The sequence below is a fragment of the Fusarium solani genome, assembly GCF_023522795.1.
Source record: "Fusarium solani strain SB1 chromosome Unknown bctg00000003_1, whole genome shotgun sequence".
NCBI lineage: Eukaryota > Fungi > Ascomycota > Sordariomycetes > Hypocreales > Nectriaceae > Fusarium > Fusarium solani.
In genome coordinates, this window is record NW_027072154.1 from 4,110,882 (window position 1) to 4,133,116 (window position 22,235).

General features: G+C 53.7%; 8 protein-coding genes across 8 annotated transcripts; 5 read left to right on the forward strand and 3 right to left on the reverse strand.

The window, feature by feature from the left end:
• Positions 1-764: 764 nt before the first annotated feature.
• On the reverse strand, positions 765-1,895 carry MRS44_006886 (uncharacterized protein; the record flags this gene model as incomplete). The annotated part of the gene is made up of 1 exon (XM_046274489.2): positions 765-1,895. One exon carries the CDS (start codon positions 1,893-1,895, stop codon positions 765-767), a length of 1,131 nt encoding a protein of 376 aa, XP_046139485.2.
• Positions 1,896-4,817: 2,922 nt separating this feature from the next.
• On the reverse strand, positions 4,818-5,279 carry MRS44_006887 (uncharacterized protein; the record flags this gene model as incomplete). Its single annotated transcript, XM_046274488.2, has 1 exon — positions 4,818-5,279. One exon carries the CDS (start codon positions 5,277-5,279, stop codon positions 4,818-4,820), a length of 462 nt encoding a protein of 153 aa, XP_046139484.1.
• Positions 5,280-5,624: 345 nt separating this feature from the next.
• On the forward strand, positions 5,625-6,866 carry MRS44_006888 (uncharacterized protein; the record flags this gene model as incomplete). The annotated part of the gene is made up of 6 exons (XM_065621912.1): positions 5,625-5,790; positions 5,851-5,896; positions 5,946-6,398; positions 6,450-6,521; positions 6,578-6,709; positions 6,758-6,866. 6 exons carry the CDS (start codon positions 5,625-5,627, stop codon positions 6,864-6,866), a joined length of 978 nt encoding a protein of 325 aa, XP_065477984.1.
• Positions 6,867-6,981: 115 nt separating this feature from the next.
• On the reverse strand, positions 6,982-9,789 carry MRS44_006889 (uncharacterized protein; the record flags this gene model as incomplete). The annotated part of the gene is made up of 5 exons (XM_046281843.2): positions 6,982-7,806; positions 7,850-8,250; positions 8,295-8,652; positions 8,774-9,109; positions 9,157-9,789. 5 exons carry the CDS (start codon positions 9,787-9,789, stop codon positions 6,982-6,984), a joined length of 2,553 nt encoding a protein of 850 aa, XP_046139482.2.
• A 401-nt stretch (positions 9,790-10,190) lies between these two features.
• Positions 10,191-11,440, forward strand: MRS44_006890 (uncharacterized protein; the record flags this gene model as incomplete). Its single annotated transcript, XM_065621913.1, has 2 exons — positions 10,191-10,758; positions 10,809-11,440. 2 exons carry the CDS (start codon positions 10,191-10,193, stop codon positions 11,438-11,440), a joined length of 1,200 nt encoding a protein of 399 aa, XP_065477985.1.
• A 219-nt stretch (positions 11,441-11,659) lies between these two features.
• On the forward strand, positions 11,660-13,438 carry MRS44_006891 (uncharacterized protein; the record flags this gene model as incomplete). The annotated part of the gene is made up of 3 exons (XM_046280474.2): positions 11,660-11,998; positions 12,055-13,124; positions 13,186-13,438. The coding sequence occupies 3 exons, from the start codon at positions 11,660-11,662 to the stop codon at positions 13,436-13,438; spliced, it is 1,662 nt and encodes a 553-aa protein (XP_046139480.2).
• A 999-nt stretch (positions 13,439-14,437) lies between these two features.
• Positions 14,438-15,217, forward strand: MRS44_006892 (uncharacterized protein; the record flags this gene model as incomplete). The annotated part of the gene is made up of 2 exons (XM_065621914.1): positions 14,438-14,723; positions 15,024-15,217. The coding sequence occupies 2 exons, from the start codon at positions 14,438-14,440 to the stop codon at positions 15,215-15,217; spliced, it is 480 nt and encodes a 159-aa protein (XP_065477986.1).
• A 4,035-nt stretch (positions 15,218-19,252) lies between these two features.
• Positions 19,253-22,128, forward strand: MRS44_006893 (uncharacterized protein; the record flags this gene model as incomplete). The annotated part of the gene is made up of 3 exons (XM_046280473.2): positions 19,253-19,275; positions 19,360-22,031; positions 22,088-22,128. 3 exons carry the CDS (start codon positions 19,253-19,255, stop codon positions 22,126-22,128), a joined length of 2,736 nt encoding a protein of 911 aa, XP_046139479.1.
• Positions 22,129-22,235: the final 107 nt, after the last annotated feature.

Sequence of the window (22,235 nt, forward strand, 5' to 3'; positions counted from 1 at the left end):
TACACCAGTCTAGCACGTTTCACAATTACCATACATTTACTAGAAATAGAAATACCATCCGCACTTTGCAAAAAGACCATGTTCAAGCTTTAGCTCCATCAACCAGGGGCCAAAAGCAGGTCTCTACCCTGTTTCCTTTGAAGATCCGTTCTTACCCGATGCACTGGGAGCTGGCCCGAGTCCCCGGGATGACATCGTCCATGGGAACAAGCTTTAGACAGACTCTCTTGGCGTCGTCTAGGGTTGCGGTGTCGGGTTTCCATGACAGCACAAAATACTACACAGTAGATGTGAGCTGGGCTTTTTAGTGAAGGGGGTTTCATATGAGGGATATTATACTTAATCAATAGATCGAGATTCTGCTTTTTCCATCTCGTAGCCAATTCATCGTCTCAACTTGTTAAGCCGTAGCAACTCTCTAGTCAGCGACGGCTCTTCAGCACCATCTCATTTCCAGTCATCACGGCGCCCAATGCCGCCCCCCCCCCCCCAAAAAAAAAAAAAGCCTGGTTCTGCCCTAGCCCGTCGTCTATTTCGAAAACCGGCGCGATAGTTCTGCACCGGACTGCATCGTGGCGCCCAGCTGGGCTCCTTTCAGTCACAGTGACAGATAACGAGGCGGAACGAGGGAGGGAACGTGCGTTCTTTAACGGTTGAGATCTTGATCTTTTTTATTAAATTGTATCGTAGCAGATTGGGTATAGTTGGCTACATTATGTGTCAGAGAAAAAGGAATAAGAAAATATGGTCTAGCTTGGTTCATTCTAGAAGCCTCGTGTCGCGAGATGCACCTCGGAGGACGACTTGGATAGGTTCTCGCCGTCGAATGGCCCCTTTGCTGCCCCGATCGAGTCGGCCGATGAGTTTGGTCCTATGCTCACTCCGTCGTCGTCCCTGTTCTGCCGGTGGACGATGATCTCTGTTGTCATCATGACCCCGTTGTCACGGCGAGGAGATGATCCCTGTCCATCCGAGTTTCCATCTTCACCACCCATGGCGTACGCTTCGTAGGAAACATCGCCTGTAGGCTTGGCGCCGGTGTCGCTGATAAAAGTATCGAGGGCGATGCCCGTCTTGTTGCCGGTAGTGGTGCCTGCAGTCCTGCTCCGAGGTCCCGAGCTGGCATCTTTGTTGCCTGTCGTCATCTCGACGAGACGGTTGAGGATAGTGAATTCGAGTTTGAGCTTTGTGCTGTACACGAACGCCTTGTAAGAAGTCTGGTATTCGTACTGGTCGGCGTACTCGAGGCCGAGGATGGTGATGTCGAGGAGGATGATGAGCAGGTTGACAAAGATGAGGTGGTTCATGAGTCGCCGGCTGCCGCGCTTGTTGCCCATGGTGCGCTCTAGACGCATAAGCTTGATCGTTTCATAGATGTAGAAGCTCGAGATGATGATTTCCTGGATAAAGAAGATGGTGACCTGGATCTTTTCCATAACCGAGTAGGGCTTAACCCACATCTCGGGGCTGCTGGAGAAGGACCCAAAGATCATGGGGATAATGGCTCCATGGCAGACGATGGCGTCGACGATGATCATGTAGAGCACCAACTTAAGCCGGAACCTATTCCTCAGAACAAGATGCAGCCGCGACCACAACACCAGAGACTGCCCCGTCACCATGGCCACCCAACCAACGGCGATCAGGGCAGCAGCCAGAAAGCCGACAGACGCCGGGGCAAAGTACTTTACCAGGAAGCCTCCGCAGTAAAAGGGGATGCCCCAGGTCGCGCACAGAAAGGACCAAAAGTAGAGTCCGGAGTGCCGCTTAAAGGTGCCAAAGATGATAAAGGTCAGCTCGACGACGTTGTAGAGCGAGATGGCCAGGAAGACGAGGATGATGATCATGGCCGTGCGGGACGTGCCCTCGGTCCCGGAGCCAAAGCCACCAGCCATGGTGATTGTTGGAGAGTTCCGAGTATTCAACTGAGTGTCTTGAGAAGAAAGGAAAGGTCTGGTGTGAGCGGTTCGTTCAAGGAAGATGTAAACGGAGGACGAGCGTGTAAAAGACAGACAGAAGAAGACGCCGGGGAAACATTTCAGTTCTGACCTCCTCGTCTCAAACAGGTAGGGAACTGTCAAGCATATGTACCGTCTATTAGCACACACACATGTACTTCAACCTTCTCGATCCTGCAGCCAGGGACCAGAAGCCGAAAATCCAGCGTCCGGGTTTTTCCCTCTGGACACGCCAAGCCCTCCCGCTCAAGGCGCCGTGCCATGACGGGACCGCCACAGCGTAATCAAGGTCGAAGATGGGGGAGGTCCGGGCGGTCATCTACGCTCTGGCGGCTGAAAAAGGTCCCTGACAGAAAACCTGGTCTGGGGAATTCGTCTCAGTCTGGGGCGGCTTGATTTGCATCCGTTGAAGACCTTGCGGGGGAGCACACGGCAGCCACCTGCCAAGAAAGGGAACTTGCGAATAAGGACGTGCGAACGAGTCAGATGAATGACTCGCTCCCCTGGCACCTGGCTTTCCTCGAGGCTGTCCAGCTGGGTGTCGATCCCTGAAGAAGACGTAACTCATTGTACCAGCTTGACCAAACAAGAGTCCAGCAACAGCCTCAAGGCTCAAGCTTGAGGCGGGGATCTCGGACTCTGCACCCGTGCTTTAGGCTCTCGACCAAGTGGATAACGAGCGTCGATCATTCAACCAGGATGCGCTAAGCGATGGGATGCAACGGTGATCTGGGGAGGGCCCCCTCTCGGGAGAGGCACCGTGACGAGGACCGTGTGTCTCTTCTCGGTGGGTGGTCCCTCGATCGACGGCTTCTTTCTTTTTTTCTCTGCTTGTCACCGGTGACACATTCCGAGAGCCACGTTTGTTTGGCTGACGCTTTCTTTTTTAAACCTCGTGGCATAATCCCCTGACGATCCAACACGTCTGATACACATTTCGAAGCCGTCTAGAACAAAAATGCTGCTGCATGTCTGAATCACACTTGCATCTTTCATGCTTACTTTTTTACCAACCCCAGGTCAAGCCCAAAACGCCTCGCGGCCTCAGTTGGGAGCCCACGCCGTCGTCTACCGCGGCACTCACGATACAGCCTCCGTTAAAAGCCACGACATGCATTGCATGAGGTAAAGAGAATCTACAGCAAGTTAGGGGTGGGTATGGCATAGTAATTATATCCAGGGCTGGTAGAAGCAGAAGACGGCGTGAAGCCACCCAGCGGCCGACACGAATTGCTAGCCGGCACTCATCTGCCTCATCACTCGCCTGAGCCAGTCTGGTGGCTGAAGCAGAGTTTGAACCAGGGTCTGTCTTGTCAACCGCCAGCCTCACAAACAGAAATTCACTGATGATGGGCAATTTAAACGGGAAAAGCTCAGCAGCTGAAACCCCATTCCATTTCCGGTAGAGGCGTACTCTAGTCTGCCTAGGGATCGGCTCCTTCACTTGTCTGTTCCCAGGTGTGCCTGACAGCTTACAATCTCTCGTGGTTATCGAGATGAACTGCACGCTTGTTAAGCCTTTTTTTTTCTTCTTCTTCTCCTGCTGTTGAAACGTCTGTTAGAGTTATCAATCTCAGGCCCACTGGTGCTTGAACGGCGTTTCTGACCGTGCCCTTTAGTCCACGATGCCCAGATCTGATCGGCCGACCCTCTGTTGGTGCTTGTCCAAGATTCCTGCCCCTCCCAGCTTAATGCAGGAACTAGACGACAAACCGTCCCTCAGGGGAAACATGCCGTCCAAGATCGCTACTGCGCCGGGGACCAGGATCCTTGCACCCAACGGTCAATGCGGTCGGTTGCCGAGGACCAGGGGGGCACTTTCAGCCGGTGACGACTCCGGTAGGCTGACCATCAGAGACTCGGTCTAGTGACCCTGCTCATCGAGTAAAGCTTCCCGAGAGCCTCATATGACTTAGGGGGAAGTTCGCGTGTGAAATCGCGGCAATGACTCGTCAGATATGTGATTCCCCTCGGCTTGGCAACATCTCCCGGGACCGAGGACGCCTTTAGACATCACAAAGGGGCGTCCTTTTCTAGAAGGAGAATTTTGCTTCTTTGGATGGCAGAAGCAATTCCTCTCCTCGCTTGCATGTGGGTGATTGCGGAGAACGGAACCGTCCCGTTGGGATGTGTGTTAGCCATCTTTGAGCTGTGCCACAGGTTCACATCATCTTGATCAATCACTTTTCTTTTAAGAGTAGCTGCTATAAATCCGCTTGGCGTTTGACGTACATGTATAGCTTAATTCCCCCCGGCATGCATGCAAATGAATCGTCTGAAGCGAGCCTACATAGCCTCTACTTTAGATTGGGTCACTCACTGCTCCTTCAATATTAGGTTCTAAATACCATGGAGGATCACCAAGGTCATAGCAATGTTCATAGCCGAGCTGAGGTGACAGGTGTTACTCCCTGTTTGTGCTGTCGATTGGCTTCGGGACTGCCATCATTCACAGCGTCAATGCATCATCCCCTGACGCGGGATCAAGGGTCTCTTAATCTCGGACCTTTCCATCCGGGAGGTCGCTTGTTGAAGATGGTGAGCAGTGAGATACACAACATTGTTATGAGCTGAAGATGCCCATGATACGGGCCACCATGTGGTGGCGTTATTCTCTAGACGTTGACGATTGCACGCATTTAGAGATACATTTTGGGTTATGAATACCAAATAAGCCTTGGTGAGACCCATTGCTGTAATTCCTCCACACGTGCTTTGTATGGTGACTTGATGCGCGGAATGGGCGACGAGATGCCCATCGCCATGGCGAGATATGCAGCCTGGGCTCTGACATATCAACACCCAGCCATCTACCCATACCACATCGTGTTTTCACCCTCTTGATAAAATGCCATACCCTCACAGCCTCGACGCCTTTCCCCTCAACTTGAGATGCTTGGCCGCATACTCAATAGCCGCCGTATACCCAAAAACCCCCAACCCGCAAATAACAGCCTCAGCCTTGTCACACAGAAAACTATGATGCCTAAACGCCTCCCGCGTATGCACATTCGTAATATGAACCTCGACAAACGGAATGTCCACGCCCGTCAGGGCATCTCTGATGGCGACGCTCGTGTGCGTGTACGCGCCCGCGTTGATGATGATGGCGTCCGTCTCGCCGCGCGCCGCGTGGATGCGGTCGACTATCGCGCCCTCCGAGTTGGCCTGGAAGGTATCGATCGAGGCGGATAGTTCCTTTGCTTGGGCTTTTGCTTGGGTTTCCACGTCTTGGAGGGTTGTTGAACCGTAGATGTGAGGTTCTCGTGTACCGAGGAGGTTGAGGTTTGGACCGTTGATAAGAAGAAGACGTCGAGACATGATGAATAGCTTTTTGGTTACTTCAACCCATTGTTCGTAGCTACTTCCCCTGCTCACATATGGTATTTCAATTGCTGTATTCTTTTTCCCATCTCGGCATTTACACCAGCCTCGGAACCTACACGCGGGGCCCCCGCATATCCGGGTAAAGCTTCATCCACCAAGACGCCGATCACCAGGACTTCCCATCGGCAGTCCATCCGAGCTTCATTCCCGCACTGCGGAATCGGTCTGGGGCGGTTGGAGGCGGCATTGTGTCATCGTTTGAACAAAAACGAGCTGTCGTCGAATGCAGGGTCCTAAGGAAACATCGACCTTTCGTCATCAAAGAAAACGCACGTCGCAATGGATGACCAGCAGATGTCCGAGATTTACGCCTTTGCTGTGCAATTGGGCAAAGATGCTGGCGACATGCTCATGGCAGCCGCTCGGGCCCGGATTGACGGTCAACATAGCGGTTCCTATGATGAGAAGGAGAGTTCGGTCGATATTGTGACCAAGACCGACAATGGTATTCACCTGGAGACTTGTATCTGTGCCCTGTGCAATGGCTGACTCTGTCAAGACGTAGAAAACTTCATTCGGACCTCCATCGCCGAAAAATACCCCGACCATGCGTAAGCCGATCACCTACCAACAGTTTTCGCCTTCTAACGCTCTCATCAGTTTCCTCGGAGAAGAATCGTACTCTGCTGGAGCTTCACGAACCTACCTCGTCGACGACCGACCGACATGGGTAGTCGATCCTCTTGACGGCACCGTCAACTTCACACACCTATTTCCCATGTTCTGCGTCTCAATCGCCTTTGTTCTCAACGGAGTCCCCGTGATCGGAATCATCAACGCTCCATTCCTACACCAATTCTTCTCGTCGTGCTCTGGAAAAGGCGCTTGGCTCAATGAGACTCAGCAACTTCCGTTACTTCGCAACCCGAGTCCCCCAATGCCAGCAAACGCACCAAGCGGATGCACCTTTTCATGCGAGTGGGGGAAGGATCGCCGAGATATCCCAGATGGAAACATGACCCGAAAAGTCGAGTCGTTTGTAAATATGGCCTCGGAACGAGGTGGTCGAGGAGGCAAGGGAGGCATGGTTCATGGCATGCGAAGCTTGGGGAGGTAAGGCCCCCATCACTCCGCCACACAAGCCACCGCTGACTGTTTGCGTAGCGCAACTTTGGACCTTGCTTATACGGCCATGGGCTCCTTTGATATCTGGTGGGAGGGCGGTTGCTGGGAATGGTACGTCAAGTCCAATAAATTCAAGTCACCATCGGTCCGAGTGCTAACCTTGATAGGGACGTCGCCGCTGGCATTGCCATTCTTGAAGAAGCTGGTGGCCTCGTAACAACAGCAAACCCCCCTGATCAACCCGAGACGGCCGAAATCCCCAAAGCGCACCTTGGAGGCCGATTGTACTTGGCAGTACGGTAAGTTTGAGATTGTCCATTGTCAAGGTTCCCGCTGACGCCGTTCAGTCCCGCAGGCCCTTCGGAAACAGAAACTGGTCGTCAAACACAAGAGCGAACCGTGAGAGAGGTTTGGAAGCGCGTGCGAGAGCTAGACTACAGTCGACCAGGTACATAGACAACCATGGTTCAGAACATAATGATATAAATGACAAGAAATCCTCAGTGGTCCATTAATCGCCCCAGATGTCGCGTCCAGAGAGAAGAGGGATTCGCCCACACCAGCATCTCCCCTACTGACCGTCTAGTTCCCCCATGCGAATGACGAATTCCGCCTGAAGTTGTTTCAGGTACCCTGGGAGTCCTTCTTCGGTGCCTGAGTCACGGCCTCGCTTCAAAGCAGCCCAAAGGTTGAGAATCATATTGCGGCGAGCCAAAAGTCGCGATGACTCCGAGCTGCGCTTGCTCGCTTCTCTCTTGCGTCGGATATCCTTCGCCACCTCCTCCGCCTTGTCAATGAACCCCTGAGGCAACCCAATCGCGCGAGCCAGATTGATTCCATAGTGCTCATCTCCAACAGCGCCCGTCGTTGCTTTGTACAGCATCTTTATGTGAGGCAATCCGTCTGCTGTCGTTGAGGTTGTGGCTGCGAGGTGAAGATTCAATACACCAGGACGCTGTGCAAACGCGCGGGTGAGATCGCTAAAATGGGTCGCAAACCAGACCGAAGCCTTGCTCTGGATCAACGCCTCCGACATGGCAATGGCAATGGCCAAGCCATCCCTGTTGCTCGTTGCACGACCCAGCTCATCAATCACAGCAAGACTCTTGTCGTTGATGTTTCTCAGAATGAAGGCCATTTCTCGCATCTCGACTGAAAATGTTGAAAGATTGCTTTCAATGTTATCGTCGAGTGAGACTCTAGCAAAGATGCTGTGGACGATGGAAAACGCGGCGTACTTGGCAGGGACAAATGACCCAATCTGTGCCATGATCTGGAGCAGCGCGGCCGCTCGGATATAGGTGCTCTTCCCACTCATGTTGCATCCGGTGACGATATGGAAGGCAAATGATTCTGACGCAAAGTAGTCGTTGGGCACGAAGCCACCGTCCATAGTCTGCCTCGTTAGATTCCTCCTGCTCAACGCGGAGACTAATTACCTTGTCAAGAACAGGATGCCGAGCACCCTTCAATGCCATCGCGGTATCAATTTCGGGCCTCACGTAGTCTCTCGTCGTGGCGAGCTGTCCAAAGCTCGAAACCATGTCGACAAGAGCAATTGATTCGCAGAGTCGGAAAAGATGCGGCACTTCTTGACGAAGATCGGTTATCAAGGTCTGTATAATGTTGTCGCTTCGCAAAACAACTTCGTGCGCAGCATCTGCAAGTCGTACGTTGAGCTTGATCAACGCCAGGGTTTGGCATTCAATCTTGTCCTTCTTTCGCACGACATTGACGAACTCGTCGGGAAGGGAGCGACCCTCGAAATCGGCCGCTCGTAGACGAAACCAATATTTGCGGCCGTTGTCATACTTGAGGCTGGCACCGAACCCATGGGTTTCTAGGATTGTTAGCAAACCCTTTGCGTTGAAAGGGTCATCATACCATTTAGACGATCGAGGTACTTGTGAACCTCCTCAGTCTGCTCCTTGTAGGTCTGCCGCGCGACATCCAACATGCCGTTGATGCCTCCTTTGACAGCAAAGGTCCGTTGATTCCAAAGGTCCAGGGCGGACTTCATGTACGTAACGTCCGCTTCGATTGTGTGTCGAATCTTATCAAGACCACGGTTTGTGAGTTCGGGGTGGCAAAGGTCTCGAACTTTGACAAGCAAGTCGCATGTTGCGGGTTCCAAAGCTATGTAGAGCTCAGAGACCGCCTCGAGGAAACTTTTCACCATCAAGACCTGGTTGATCTGCTCCTCCACTTTCTGAATGGGCATGTTCTTTGGGACGACGATTAGCTGTAACATGGTGAGCGTCTTTCCCTGCGAGAGTAATCGAAATACCTTTGTCAATATATTTTCGGTATCATGAAAGAGTTTGAGAGCTGCATACTTTTAGCCCAGGAACTCTATAGCATACACGAGCTGAATCACCTTTCCGGATTTCACGAAACATCTCCTCGTTGGTCGTCAGCTCATCGAGAGCTTCGTAGCGGGGAGTGATGTACAAGTCGGCGCGGGTCGGTGGTTGCAGGATGCTGCTTCGAAGCATCCGAGCCCCCATTGGAGTTGTTGTGTGGTTCATCAACCCAAAGAGGGAGTCTTTCGACTTGGGGTCCCGCAGATTCTGCATGATCTCGAGAGACTGGATGGCAGAAATATCAATCATCATGGTGTCTTCGGAGGGGCGGTATTCAATACGGAGAGAATGCGGCACAAAGTTAATGGAGAAGTGCTGTTGGATATACTTCATAGCCTATGATCTAGTCAGCCATGGTCATAGGTACCTTTGACCGAACTAACTGCTGCAAAGGAGCTCAGAGCGTAGAATTTGCCCTGGGTAGCCACCTTCAGAGGTTCAATATCATCCTTGAATGCTAGGTTGTTGATGTACTCCAGGCCATCCGACTCGGACCAGGCAGAGCGATCTTGTGCGCCAACTTGAGACTCCTGAACGAGATCGGTCACAAGGGAATAGAGGCTGCTGGGCTTGTTTGGGGGGCAAGCAGTGGACATGAAGAGAATTCGCGATGGAGCAAACATTTGAAGGGTATGGATGGTCTTGATGTAGGATTGATTATCGCAGATCTGGCTGATGACAGCTTCACCAATGGAGACGTTGACAAAGGCGATGCCCACCGAAGGGGAGACGGCGCGAGCCTCACTGATGGCGCAGATGATGCTTTGAGCTTCGCTAAGGCCGAGTATCGAGGATACGTTTGCATTTCGTGACTTTCTCTCCTGGGGAGTACCTGGTCGAACAGTAGGAGGCCGAGACGTGCCAGGTCTTGGAGTGGTTCCCGCTGCCGAGTGCTGTGTGGAATGGCTCAGGCTTGACTGCGGTCTCTCGTTGAAAGGGAGACTTGGAGTGGATGAGTTCTGAAAGTAGCTCGAGGACGACCAGCTGTCGTTTGTTGGTGGCGTTGAACGCAACATGGCATCCATCTCCAAGGTTTTCGCTCGTTGATGCCGCCAGAAGTTTGATGTTGACGCATGCTCACGCAAAGAAAGATACGTGGCCTCGCTCGAGGAGGCCTTGCCTTCATTAAAACTGGAGGGGAAGGTTCAGATATGAGGTCCTTCCCGGAATCCCCTCCTTCCACATCTTATGCTGGGTAAAACTGGAAGGCGCAGTCCTGGTCCATAACTACTATACCTAATCCAGAGGCACGTCTCAACCTTTCATTTTGGTCTTTCCTCTTTAACACTGAAGCAAACAAACATTCAGGATCGCCAGAACAGATTGTTTAGACTTTCATTAGTATCTAGGCTGCGAAAGAACAACAAAGCGATACTGAATATCACATCACACCTGCCCTGCCGTGTGTAAGCCGCGGATGGATGGAAGCTTCCGGAGTTTATCCGAGTCAGCCGGAAATTCCTCACTCCTCCCCGCCGGCCGACACGTCGGCTCAGGCCTGACACCGGTCAACGCCCAAATCCACACATCGTTGAGCTCCGAACGCGTTGATCGCGTTATCGAACTCATCATGTTCGGCATTCTAGAGGCCGTGTCGGTGCCCCATTCGGGCATCTTCAACAGCTATGAAGATCTCTTCAAGGAACTCAGTGACCGCATGGAGAAGGATGGCTACAAGATCGTCAAGGCGAGATCTCATCGCGGCAAGGTGGGCGGTGCCGACGTCCCAGGGAACGACATTGTCCGATGCGATCTGGTGTGCGATCGAGGCGGCCGGCCCTACCGATGCATGGCGACAAAGCACAAGACGACAACCAAGAAGACGGATTGCCCATGGAAGGCAAAGGCCGTCCATCGTAAAACCATGGGAGGATGGGTCTTGACCATCACCTGCGACCAGCACAACCACGAACCCGGCACGCCCGAACCACCGACCCCCGAGCCCGCGAGCGAAGACGAGAACAATATTGTTGAGGACCTGGAAGGTGAGCAGAACATGGATTCAGGTGTGACGCCGCTTCTGACGCCGCTTCAGAATGGCCAGATGACGGTCCTCAACCTGATGCCGAGACTCAGGCTGCGATCCATGTGGCCGGCGTCTCCAACGCTGTCCTCCGCCTGACCGGCGACACCTTCCATCAGTTCAAGAGCGAATATCGCAAAATGTCGCAGCCAGAGCGCATCGGCATCTTGTCGCAGCTCCAGCTCCGTATTGCTGCCATCTATGCGGTTCAGAACGAGGATGTCCAGCGGCAAAAGAGACAAGAAGCCCAAGATAAGCGACATCGTCAGATCGAGGAAACTAAAAGACAATCCTCGGCGCAGAAGCAGCGGGCTCGACAGCGGCGTCAAGTAGCAGAACAGACTCAGCAGCAGCAACAGCAGCCTCAGATGCATCCCCAACACGTTCAGCAACAGCCGTTGCCGCAACAAACCTCGCAGGCCCAAGTTCAAGCCCAGCAAGCCCAACAAGCACAACAGGCCCAGCAGGCAGCCCAAGCGCAGGCGCAGGCTCAAGCCATGATGCAATCGCAGCTGTATCTGCCGCAAAACCCACAGCAGACTCCCATTCCCGTACCTGGAATGGATATGCCGCAGTTCCAGCATTACGCTGGGCCTCCTAAGCGGATGCGTGGGCGGCCATCACAGGGCGGCCAACAAACCTGAGGGAGCTAGATGGGATGGATGACTTTTCGGCGTTTTCGGGGAATTAGGCGCTATGTTTTTCATGATGAGGCACACGGATCAACCTTGAAAGTTGAAAGACGCATTGGCATGGCATGGATGGACATGTCACTAACAGGAATGTGTGGAGACGGCGGCCAAATTTGTTAGCAGATTACAATACCAACCGAGTACGAGTCCTTAGTCGGAACTCTGTGCACTATGAGTTGCTGCAGCTCCTCACCGCCAAAATTTGTCAAAGATTTTGCCAAACTGCCCCACCATGCCACGGATTCTATCAAGAATCTTGACCTTTACATAGGAATTTCTCTTGCCATGGCGACAATTGTGCCTCCGCCGTCTAAACGGCAGAAGCGGGAGGAGCTTGAGCGCTCTCAGATTCAGCAGGATGTCACAGCGATTGCCGCGGGACCGGCTGGGTCCTTCAAGGCCCGGTTCTTGGATGGAGATGGCAACCAGATGGCCGATGTGATCGAGGTGCCGCTCGCCGACGCCTCTGAGAAGAACCTCTCTCTACTGTTGAATACTTTGCTTGCAAGGGTATGTGCGGTTCCACTGGAGGCTTGTTGTGTCCCTAACATTCTGTGCCCCTCCAGGAAAAGGAAGAATTCCTCCCATACCGATTTCGAATTCACATCCCCGACTCCGACATCATTGTAGACCAATACCCGACCGATCTTCTCCAACTCCTCCGCAACCATGGCATCGAGAACCCTTTTGAAACGACAGTCACGCTCAGCGCCGAGCCACAGGCCGTGTTCAAGGTCCAGGCCGTCACGCGCATGTCTCACCGGATACCTGGCCACGGCGAGGCGATTCTGGCTGCGCAGTTCAGCCCCAAGAACAGCAACCGACTGGCGACAGGCTCCGGCGATAAGACGGCGCGGATATGGGATACTGATACTGGAACACCCAAGTACACCCTCTCCGGGCATAGTGGCTGGGTGTTGGCGGTTGCCTGGTCCGCAGATGGTGCAAGACTTGCGACTGGAAGCATGGACAAGTCCATCCGTCTCTGGGACCCCGAGACAGGAAAGGCCGTAGGAGGCCCTCTGACAGGCCATCAAAAGTGGGTGACCAACATTGCCTGGGAGCCTTACCATCTCTGGAGAGATGGGACGCCACGGATTGCCAGCGCCAGCAAAGATGCAACGGTTCGAATCTGGGTTGTCAACACCGGCCGGACCGAGCATGTGCTTTCAGGGCACAGGAGCAGTGTGAGCTGCGTCCGCTGGGGAGGAGAGGGCCTCATTTACAGCGCTAGCCATGACAAGACAGTCCGAGTGTGGAATGCTGAGAAGGGAACTCTTGTTCACACCTTGTCAGCTCATGCTCACTGGGTTAACCATCTCGCGCTCTCAACCGACTTTGTTCTCAGGACTGGATTCTATGATCACACTCCTGTGCCAGAGACTGAAGAGGGCAAGCGAGCAAAGGCCAAGGAGAGGTTTGAGAAGGCGGCCAAGTTCCAGGGCAGGATCGCGGAGCGGCTCGTCTCGGCTAGCGATGATTTCACCATGTATCTCTGGGATCCAGCTCAGGGCACCAAGCCTGTGGCGCGCATGCTTGGACACCAGAAGCAGGTGAACCATGTTACCTTTTCCCCGGACGGCTCCCTCATCGCCAGTGCTGGCTGGGACAACCACACCAAGATCTGGAGCGCTCGGTAAGGACCAACCAATGCTCTACCCCATCAGTTTCTGCAACTCGGGCTAACCAACAGACAGGGACGGCAAGTTCATCAACACGCTCCGCGGACACGTGGCTCCCGTGTACCAGTGCGCGTTTTCAGCAGACTCGAGGCTTCTTGTGACGGCATCCAAGGATACAACACTAAAGGTGTGGTCGATGGCGTCTTGCAAGCTCGCCGTGGACCTGCCGGGCCACCAGGACGAGGTGTACGCGGTCGACTGGGCGCCGGACGGCAAGAGGGTTGGCAGCGGAGGCAAAGACAAGGCCGTCCGGCTCTGGCGGAATTAGAATCCCGACGTTTTGTTTTGTTTTTTACTCCTACAGTCTTGGGCGAGATACCCCTGAAGTGATTTCAGTCCCTCACGAATCTGCCGTACCAATCCGCACGTCCAGCCGTGCATCATGTTTCGGAAGCGGTTCCACTGACTGGCAGGTCCCAAATCAGTTCAGTTCAGTTCAGTTCCTCAGGGCGCAGCGGGCAGAGTGAAGAGAGGCGTGCTTATCTCGAGGATGCGATCCAACCTACCGAGCATACGCGTGGCACCACACGATTGTCCGCAATTACTCACGTCGTCAAACAACTGGGCTCCAAATTTCACGCATCGTTAAACCCTTTTCCGTCTGCATCAAGGCACAGTACCTACGTGCCAGGCAAAGACAGATCATGCACGTACGGGAGTTGGCTGTGCTGCCTGCCTCTGGGCTTTTGTGACGGACAGGGTCGAGATGCAGGCAAGCCCCCATGGCCCACAGACGATGGAAGTGCCATGGAGCCTTGTCCTGGTCTCGCAACTGTCAGGCGGCGGGTACTGCCTGTGCTTGAACACCCCGATAGTGCCGATCTACTGTACTAGAACGGGACGGTACGGTGCGCTCGTGGAGGCTTGCAGAAGCTCTTCTGGGCCAACGACTTGGGGATGTCGCCATGTGGGACGCTCATAGGTTCGCTTGAGGGGGTGATGGGGTGAGGGTTTTTGGAGATCGTAGCACCCCGAAGGAAACCCGGGCAGAGGAGAGAGAAAGGTATAGCGGGTCCGGCCTGAGGAGGGGGTTTTCTTGGGCAGTGAGTGAAGCTCACGATAGCTTCGAATTTACTAGAAAGTGGTGTTGTGGGGTAGCATTGGAACCCAGAGCTGGGGAGCTTGGAGCCCAAGGGTCGTTCGGGCCGTTAACCTGACACCCATCACGAATACACGGTCTGTTGGAAATGTCTAGAAGGCTCGGTCTGGTCTTGGCCCTGGAGAAGAGCGCGCGCGTGTCAGCAATGGTAGTTGGGTCGCGCACACAATGTCTCGTCGTCTTTTTATTCGCCTCCACAAGCAAGGACAGGACGCAGCAACAGCCTCATGCTGCACCAACACCGATCAGGAACAGGGCCAGGGCCCAGCTCTGACGCCTCGTCCGCCCTGCCCTGCCCAGCCTCCCCCGTCGGGTCTTCTCGGGCCCGGTCCGGCATTGCGTCTTTACCAATGTTCCATGAAGCAAGATAGAGCACGTCGACGTCGAAAGAGCCAGTGGCTTTTCTTTTGCCCATGCGAGCAGGACACCCACGAGGCTTCTCCACCGATCGTGAGTGGATGAGAACCCCGCCGGAAAGCAGCGGGACTGGACTTTGAGACGACGACAAGATTACCCTAGAGATGGTGCTCAGGTTTTCGAGATTTGACATCCACTGGTGGAACCGCCGGTTTGTGCGGGGGCGTCAGGGCCATGATGGCGGGTGAGGTTACTGCACCAGGACGGGGAAGAGGTCATCTGGACGGATCAAGTTTCCAGTCGAGATGGGCAAGTTGGAGACGAGTTGAAGTCATCATGGACTAATAGCGTGGACTATACGCTCCAACTAATGCGGACTCGAATACCTCATGATCAGGCATCTCGCTCGTCATGGCATCCGAAAACGAACAAGCAACGAACGACGCACAATTACCGAACGGCACATGGCAATCTCTCCATCCCATCGCCGAACATGTCCCCATTGAGCGACGCTGGTCCGGTCCCGTGGCGGCCGTCCGAGGGTGCCCGGGACTCCGGCCGGCTGTGGGCAAACGGGACTTTTCAGACTGAAAGCCGAAGAACCCTGCTTCTGGGGCCGAGCATCTCCCACATTGCACATTCCATTCGATACGTACAAAAGAGAATCTCGATTCGGAGGGGGCAAAGCAAGGCAGTCAGATCATTTGGCGCAGAGAGAGTTGGGGAACAATGAGCAGGGGAGGAGGAGGCGGGGAGGGGGGACCATTTGCTGATGGCTTGCAGATGAGACACATGGCTCAGACATCTTTGGTAAGACGGCATGGGGCCGTGTCTCTAATCATGGCATGGATGAGTCGCCTCGAGGGTTTTGTTTGGCTGATGAGGCTGTCTTGAACAGAGCTGAGGGTTTGCCCGGTGACGGGCTGAGTCGATGCTCTGATAGCTGATGCTCAAAACAGTCATGATGGGACAGTGACAACTTCAGTCATGATTCCCATGTGACACGGACCTCTCTATGGAGACCCTTGGCCCATACGGTATTACACCCATCCATGCCATGCCGTTATCCCGGGGCTGGGTTGATCGGTCCTGGGTTGTTCTAGGCCAAGGAGCTTTGAAGCGGCACAGGGAGGGAATTACTCCACCAAGCAGCCTGGGGCGAATGATGAGGCAGAGGCCAAGATGATGATATGGATTGCGAAGCTGCGGGGTGCAGTCAAGGTTCGAAAAGAGCCCCTAGTACAAGATAGGATCCCCTGAAGATCCCCTCTCCAGGGCGATGTGTGCGTTGCTGATGTCGTAGTCAGTAGCGCATGATGATGGATGGAAGTGTGAACTTGATGGGCAGGTTGTTATCTGATGCCAGTACAAGCCTTCAAGTTCGACCACCGAGGAGCAGCATCTCTAGTCCCTGCCAACCAAGAACCAGTCACTTGCAGAAAAGAAACAAAAAAAAGGGAGCGCGAAATATCCCAAGTCAGCAGCAAGCCTTGCAGGTTCCAAGCATGGCAACCCAGGAGTAACCATCAAAGGGTACGCCACCAACCAGAAAAACAAGAACAAGGTCCACAGAGAGATGTCGCCCATGCAGTTCCGACCCCAATCGCATGGTCCATGCGGATCTGGCCAAGCATCGGGGCCGGCCTGCAACGGATAAAGGAACTACAGGGGAATTAGGTACTGTAGAACGGGTCGGGTACTGTGAAAGTGGTGATGTATTATCCCGGTGTGGGCGAACGGCGAGACGGGTAGATGAGACCGAGGAAACGGGCCGTAAGAGGCGGCGTGCGATATCAAGGACGGGCCGGTGCATTTCGACAAGGGCATCATGACGAGACTTGATAAAGATGTGTGTACATGCTGTAGATTATCTTGGGTAAATTTAGCTCCTTTCTTTTTTTTCACTCATCCAAGGCGTGCTTCTGCGTGGATAATCCTAGACTGGGGGAGCCACCGAGACTCCGTGTTGGAGGATCGAAAGCTGAATGGACAGTTCAGAATCGGTCTTGGCACGCAGAGGCGAGGGCGTGCGCCGCTGTTTGATGACGATGCTGGCTGGCTGGCTGGAGGATTTTGGAATGCAGCCCATCGCATAATGTTTATTCATGGATGCTTGGCTTGCTCTCGAATAGCCGGTCGTCGCCTTGCGGGCCGCCTTTGATGTGATGCATCATGAGTGGCAAAGGACGTCGACCTGGAGATGGACGATTGGATAGACGTTGCTCTCTACGTGTTTTTTTTTTTTTTTTTGCTTTTTCACTCTGTTGGTCTTGCTATGTCAACTATCGATCGTAGGTTTAACATAGTCAAGCGCCTTGTTACTTATGGTGGCCCATGTGTTTGGCTAGCTGTTAGTCAAAGAAAGAAAAAAAAAGATGTCCCGGCGTCAGGTGAATGAATGCGGGTGCAACATGGCATGGGTTTTGAAGTGCATGATCGGCGAGACGAGTTTGGAGGGTGTGTCGATTTGAGAGGCAACCGGGAAGAGGAGAAGCAGAAAAAAGGGTAGCATTGAGCTTTTGGTCTGGAGCTCTCCCAAGCTGTAGGGAATCCTTGTCGTGATGCTCGGCTTGGTTTTAGGTTGGGAAATATTAGCTAGGTACCTAGTTGGAGCTTTGAAGCTTGGGACGATCTAGGGATGAGGGCTAAGCGCGAATAATTAGTCTGTATAGTATATTCGAGAAACGATAGAATGTAAACAGGCACGATCTGATTCTCTTTGTTAGACTTTCAGTTGAATTGGTCATGTCTTCCAGCTCCCCCCAGATCCTGCAAGTGAGGCACATGCTTGGTGGTGATTGCCCTATCCCGGCAGTTCCTAGCGAGCTTCAGTAAAAACCTCAAACTGACAGTGACATCAACCAACCCGAGAGCAACCTCGACATCCACCATCTCGTTATCATGCCCTCGTTTTCAGTCAACCGGAGGCATCTCTTCCGTTTGACTGCTCACGGCACCTAGAAAAAAAAAAACCTCGCTTCGCCTTCCCCATTCATCAGACTCACCTGGAATCGGCCATCCCATCCACACCTTTAACTGCCCGTACCACAAGCACCGTACCTCAAGAGAGAGCATCTTTCTACTGCCACGCCTACCACACCATCGTCACCTATCAGATACTGCACACAGCTCGTTGCATTACAGCGCAGCCCTCGCGCCTTGTTGGTGGCAGTCCCAAGCAGGTGGACATTTGCTCTTGTCATCAGCCCCATCTTTGACTCTCTCGTCAATCATCGCATCGCATCGCCATCCCTGCCCTGCTCGACGCGCCCCTCCCCCTCCGCCCTGGGCCCGTGTTTAGCCTACCCGCTAAGACAGAATCCAACCCAACCGACGGGTCCGTCCAAGAAAGAAAACAAAGAATAACGAGACTTTTTGCGTGGGCCACACCCGCCCGCCGTGCATCGGTCGACGCTCCGAGTTTCGTCCTGTTCCTCTTGAGAGAATTGGAGGAACAGGGCCTGACATGGGGTAGAAAGCACTCGAGTAAAAAAAAAACTCGTCAAAAACTTGCATTTTTATACCGAGTCACTCCCCCTCGTCTGGCCTCCCTCCCCTCACTCTCCCTCAAGTCCCACCCCCCTCTCTCCATCCCAACCTTCACGGACCAAAGCCTCCTGGCTAAGTTACTTGTTCCTTGCTTTGGGCTTGGGCTCTCAACGTTTATTTTACCGAAGCCCGACTTGTTTTCTCAGACGACGTCACGACTTTGTTTCTGTTGAATTGCCTTTGCCTTTACTGTCCTGCCCCTCTACCTCTACTCTATTGCTCACTTATTGACTACCCTCCCCTGCCTGTTACTCATCCATCCTACAATATCAACGTCCTCGTTTGATATCATCGTTCTCATTCTCCACTTGCGGAGGCATTGGTCAGGTACCAACGGTTTGGAGGCTCAAAATTCCCATCCGGCAAAAACACCAGCAAGCATTACGTCAGTGCTCACACCGGGTGCATCCTCTCTTCTCCCCGGCCTGGCAAAATCACAAGCCCTGTTCTGTCGTACAGGTTCTTCCCTGTTCCATGAGCTAGAGAGCTATAAGCCAGCTGTCTGCTCACTCACCATTGACTGTTGATCCTCGCCTCATTGAAAAAAGGAGCAACTAAGCAGCGGCCTCGGAGTTGTCCAAGCTTGGGCGTAGCACTCTCGAACCACCTGACGCCGGCCCTGAATCTCACGACACGGCACAACGGAGCTCAGCGCAACACGGCGACGTCGGAGATTTGCTTTGTTACTTCCAAGGATACAATCTCGTGTGTTTCCTCTTGACTTGACTCCTTTGGCACCAGACTTCTGACAACAATCCAGCCATACAATCCTGTACTCATTCCCGTCACCACCACACTCTTGCCACGGCCATTTACAGCCAATCGCATCTGCGACAAAGAGGCGTTTGCCTGCGACATAGCGACCGTCAGACCTCAACAAAAAGCAACACGACTGCTACTCGGACTGCTAATTCTGCCTTCACATGAACTTGTCATACGGGAGCTTTCAACAATCTCAATAGATATCGGATTCTTCCGTCGACTATCCTCTTGTTTCTGGTTCAGCCCGAAATACTCACATATCCTCTTTTCGCATCCTCCATCTACCTTTAGACGCGCTTCTCACACATCTTCAAAATGACCGTCTTCGTGTGTTCTCTGTACGTTTCCCTCGCTTGTCTTATCGACTCCCCGCTGGACCCCTCCCTTCATCTTGGGCTGCACTAACGCGAACGCGACAATAGCTTCCTCCCCAAAACCATCCATTTCACTCTCCCGGGTACTCCTCCTCCCGGCGCCGATCCCTCAAGACGTTCCAAGCCCGCGAAATCCTCCAATGTTGCTGCTTCATCGAGTTCGCGTCCGCAACCCCTCGTGCGACAGCCTAGTCTCTTCCAGACCCAGGACGATCTGACCCCTCCTCATACTCCGACTGAAGACCCCGAGTCGCCGAACCTATTCGCCAACGAAGATGGCTTCCGGATACAATTCCCCCACGCCGTAAACTCGCCCGAAGGTCAGGATTCGCGGACTTGGGGCAGCCGATCCAACCAGCCCAAGTCTCGCGCCAATTCTCCTCCCCCCGCAGCCCTCGCCGAACACAGCCGTACGATACAAAAGGCCCGAGAGCTCGGTCGCCAGGGTGTGTTACAGCCTAAGTCTCTTGTCCGGAGCGACAGCCACGATCGAGTCTTTGCGTCGGCAAACTGGATGGTGGTGAATGCCGATCAGGGCAATGGAGGACTGCGGAATGCCGCCGAGGCCGCCTATCGCGATGGAAAGCTTGACGACTATACCTGGGTGGGCACCCTGGGCATGCCCACCGATGCTCTTGAGGGCACCCAGCAAAGGCAGGACATTGAGGATACGCTTGCCAACGAGCACAACATGTTGACCGTGTTCTGCTCTGACAAGGACTTTGACGGCCACTATGCTCACTTTTGCAAGCACATCCTGTGGCCCGTCTTCCACTACCAGATCCCCGACAACCCCAAGAGCAAGGCTTACGAGGATCACTCGTGGAAGTACTATGTCAATGTCAACCAGGCCTTTGCCGACCGCATCGTCAAGGACTGGAAGCGCGGCGACGTCATCTGGATTCACGACTACCACCTGTTGCTTGTTCCCGGCATGATCCGTCAGAAGCTCCCTGATGCCAAGATCGGCTTCTTCCTGCACGTCGCGTTCCCCTCGTCAGAGGTGTTCCGGTGTCTGGCTGTTCGAAAGGAGCTTCTGGAGGGTATGCTCGGTGCTAACCTCATCGGCTTCCAGATCCACGAGTACGGACGTCACTTCCTTCAGACCTGCAGCAGGCTTTTGAGCGCCGAAGCGACACCAGATGGCCTACAGCTAGAGGATCGGTTTGTCGACGTTATTCACCTGGCGATTGGTATCGACCCCATCAGCCTTCGCGAGCACCTAGAGGACCAAGAAGTGGCCAAGTGGCTACAGATCATGCAGGAACGTTACAAGGGCAAGAAGCTCATCGTGGCTCGTGACAAGCTTGACCACGTCCGTGGTGTCCGCCAGAAGCTGCTGTCTTATGAGCTGTTCCTTAACAAGAACCCCCAGTGGCGCGAAAACACAGTCCTCATCCAGGTCGCCCTGTCATCTAGCGAGAAGAGCGATCTTGAGGCCACCGTCTCCGACATTGTCACCCGAGTCAACTCTTCATGGGCCAATCTCGCATATCAACCAGTGGTTTACCTCAAGCAAGATATTGATTATGCTCAGTATCTTGCCCTGTTGACCATTGCGGATGCGCTCATGATCACCAGCCAGCGTGAGGGCATGAATCTCACATCTCACGAATATCTCTTCTGCCAGGACGGAAAGCTTTTACCTGAGAAGAAGCACGGCTCCCTGATTCTGTCCGAGTTCACTGGTACTTCATCGCTCTTCAACAAGAACGAGCTGGCCGTGAACCCCTGGGATTACCGACAGTGCGCCGACGCTATCAAGCAAGCTTTGGAGATGAAGGAGCCCGAAAAGGAGCGACGATGGAACAACCTCTACGACCGTGTGGTGAACCACACCGGCTCTCACTGGTTCAGCGAGTTCCTTACTCGTCTGGATGTGGTGTATGAGGAGCAGCACAAGCGGGACCAGACGTCTGTCCCTCGCCTCTCCATCCAGTCTTTGTCTACAAAGTATCTCAAGGCCCAGCGTCGACTTTTCATCATCGACTATGAGGGTACCCTGGTGAGCTGGGGTCCTGTGAACCAGATCATCCCCGTCAGCCCTCAGCGAACCCTGGACGTGCTAAACGATCTTCTTCTCGACGAGCGTAATACCATCTACGTCATGTCGGGCCGCCGACCCGAAGAGCTGGATAGAGTCTTCCGCCGAGTCCCCAACCTGGGATTGATTGCCGAGAATGGATGCTTCCTCAAGAGCCACGGAAAGGACAAATGGACTGAGATGGCCGATCTCGAACACATCAAGGACTGGAAGGAGTCGGTGCGACCCATCATGACATACTACCTCGAGAGAACCCCCGGAGCCGAGATCGAGGAGCGTCGTTGTAGTCTCATCTTCCACTACAAGAGTGCTGAGGACTACGAGACGGCCTGTCGCCAGGCATCAGACTGCGCCAGCCATGTCAACGACGCTTGTGAGTCACAGCGTGTCCACGCCATTGCTCTCGACGGTTGTATTGCTGTCGAGCCGATTGACTGGACCAAGAGAACCGCCGCCAGGAAGGTGTTTGAAACCCTCAAGGAGGAGATGGGCTCTAATGAGGCTCACAAGACACCTGTTGACTTCTTGATGGTTGTTGGTGACGGCCGAGAGGATGAAAAGGTGTTCAAGTGGGCAAACAGGCTGCAAGAGGATAAGTCTGTGCAGAATGTCATCACAGTCAGTCTCGGTAACCGCAACACCGAGGCAACCGCCACTCTTACGCAGGGCGTCAGTGGTATGTAACCCAGCTGACCCGGATGTAACCAGGATGACTTGCTGACTCTATTCTAGGTGTTCTTACTTGTCTCCAGAGGCTGGCGGCTCTCGCCTGACTAGAGGCCTATTCTGGAATTCTTGCATGGTATTTGCTTGCATGTCTTTGTGCCGTTGGCGTTGGGTCAGCGGGCGCAGGGATATTTCTACCAGGAGCTGGACAAAC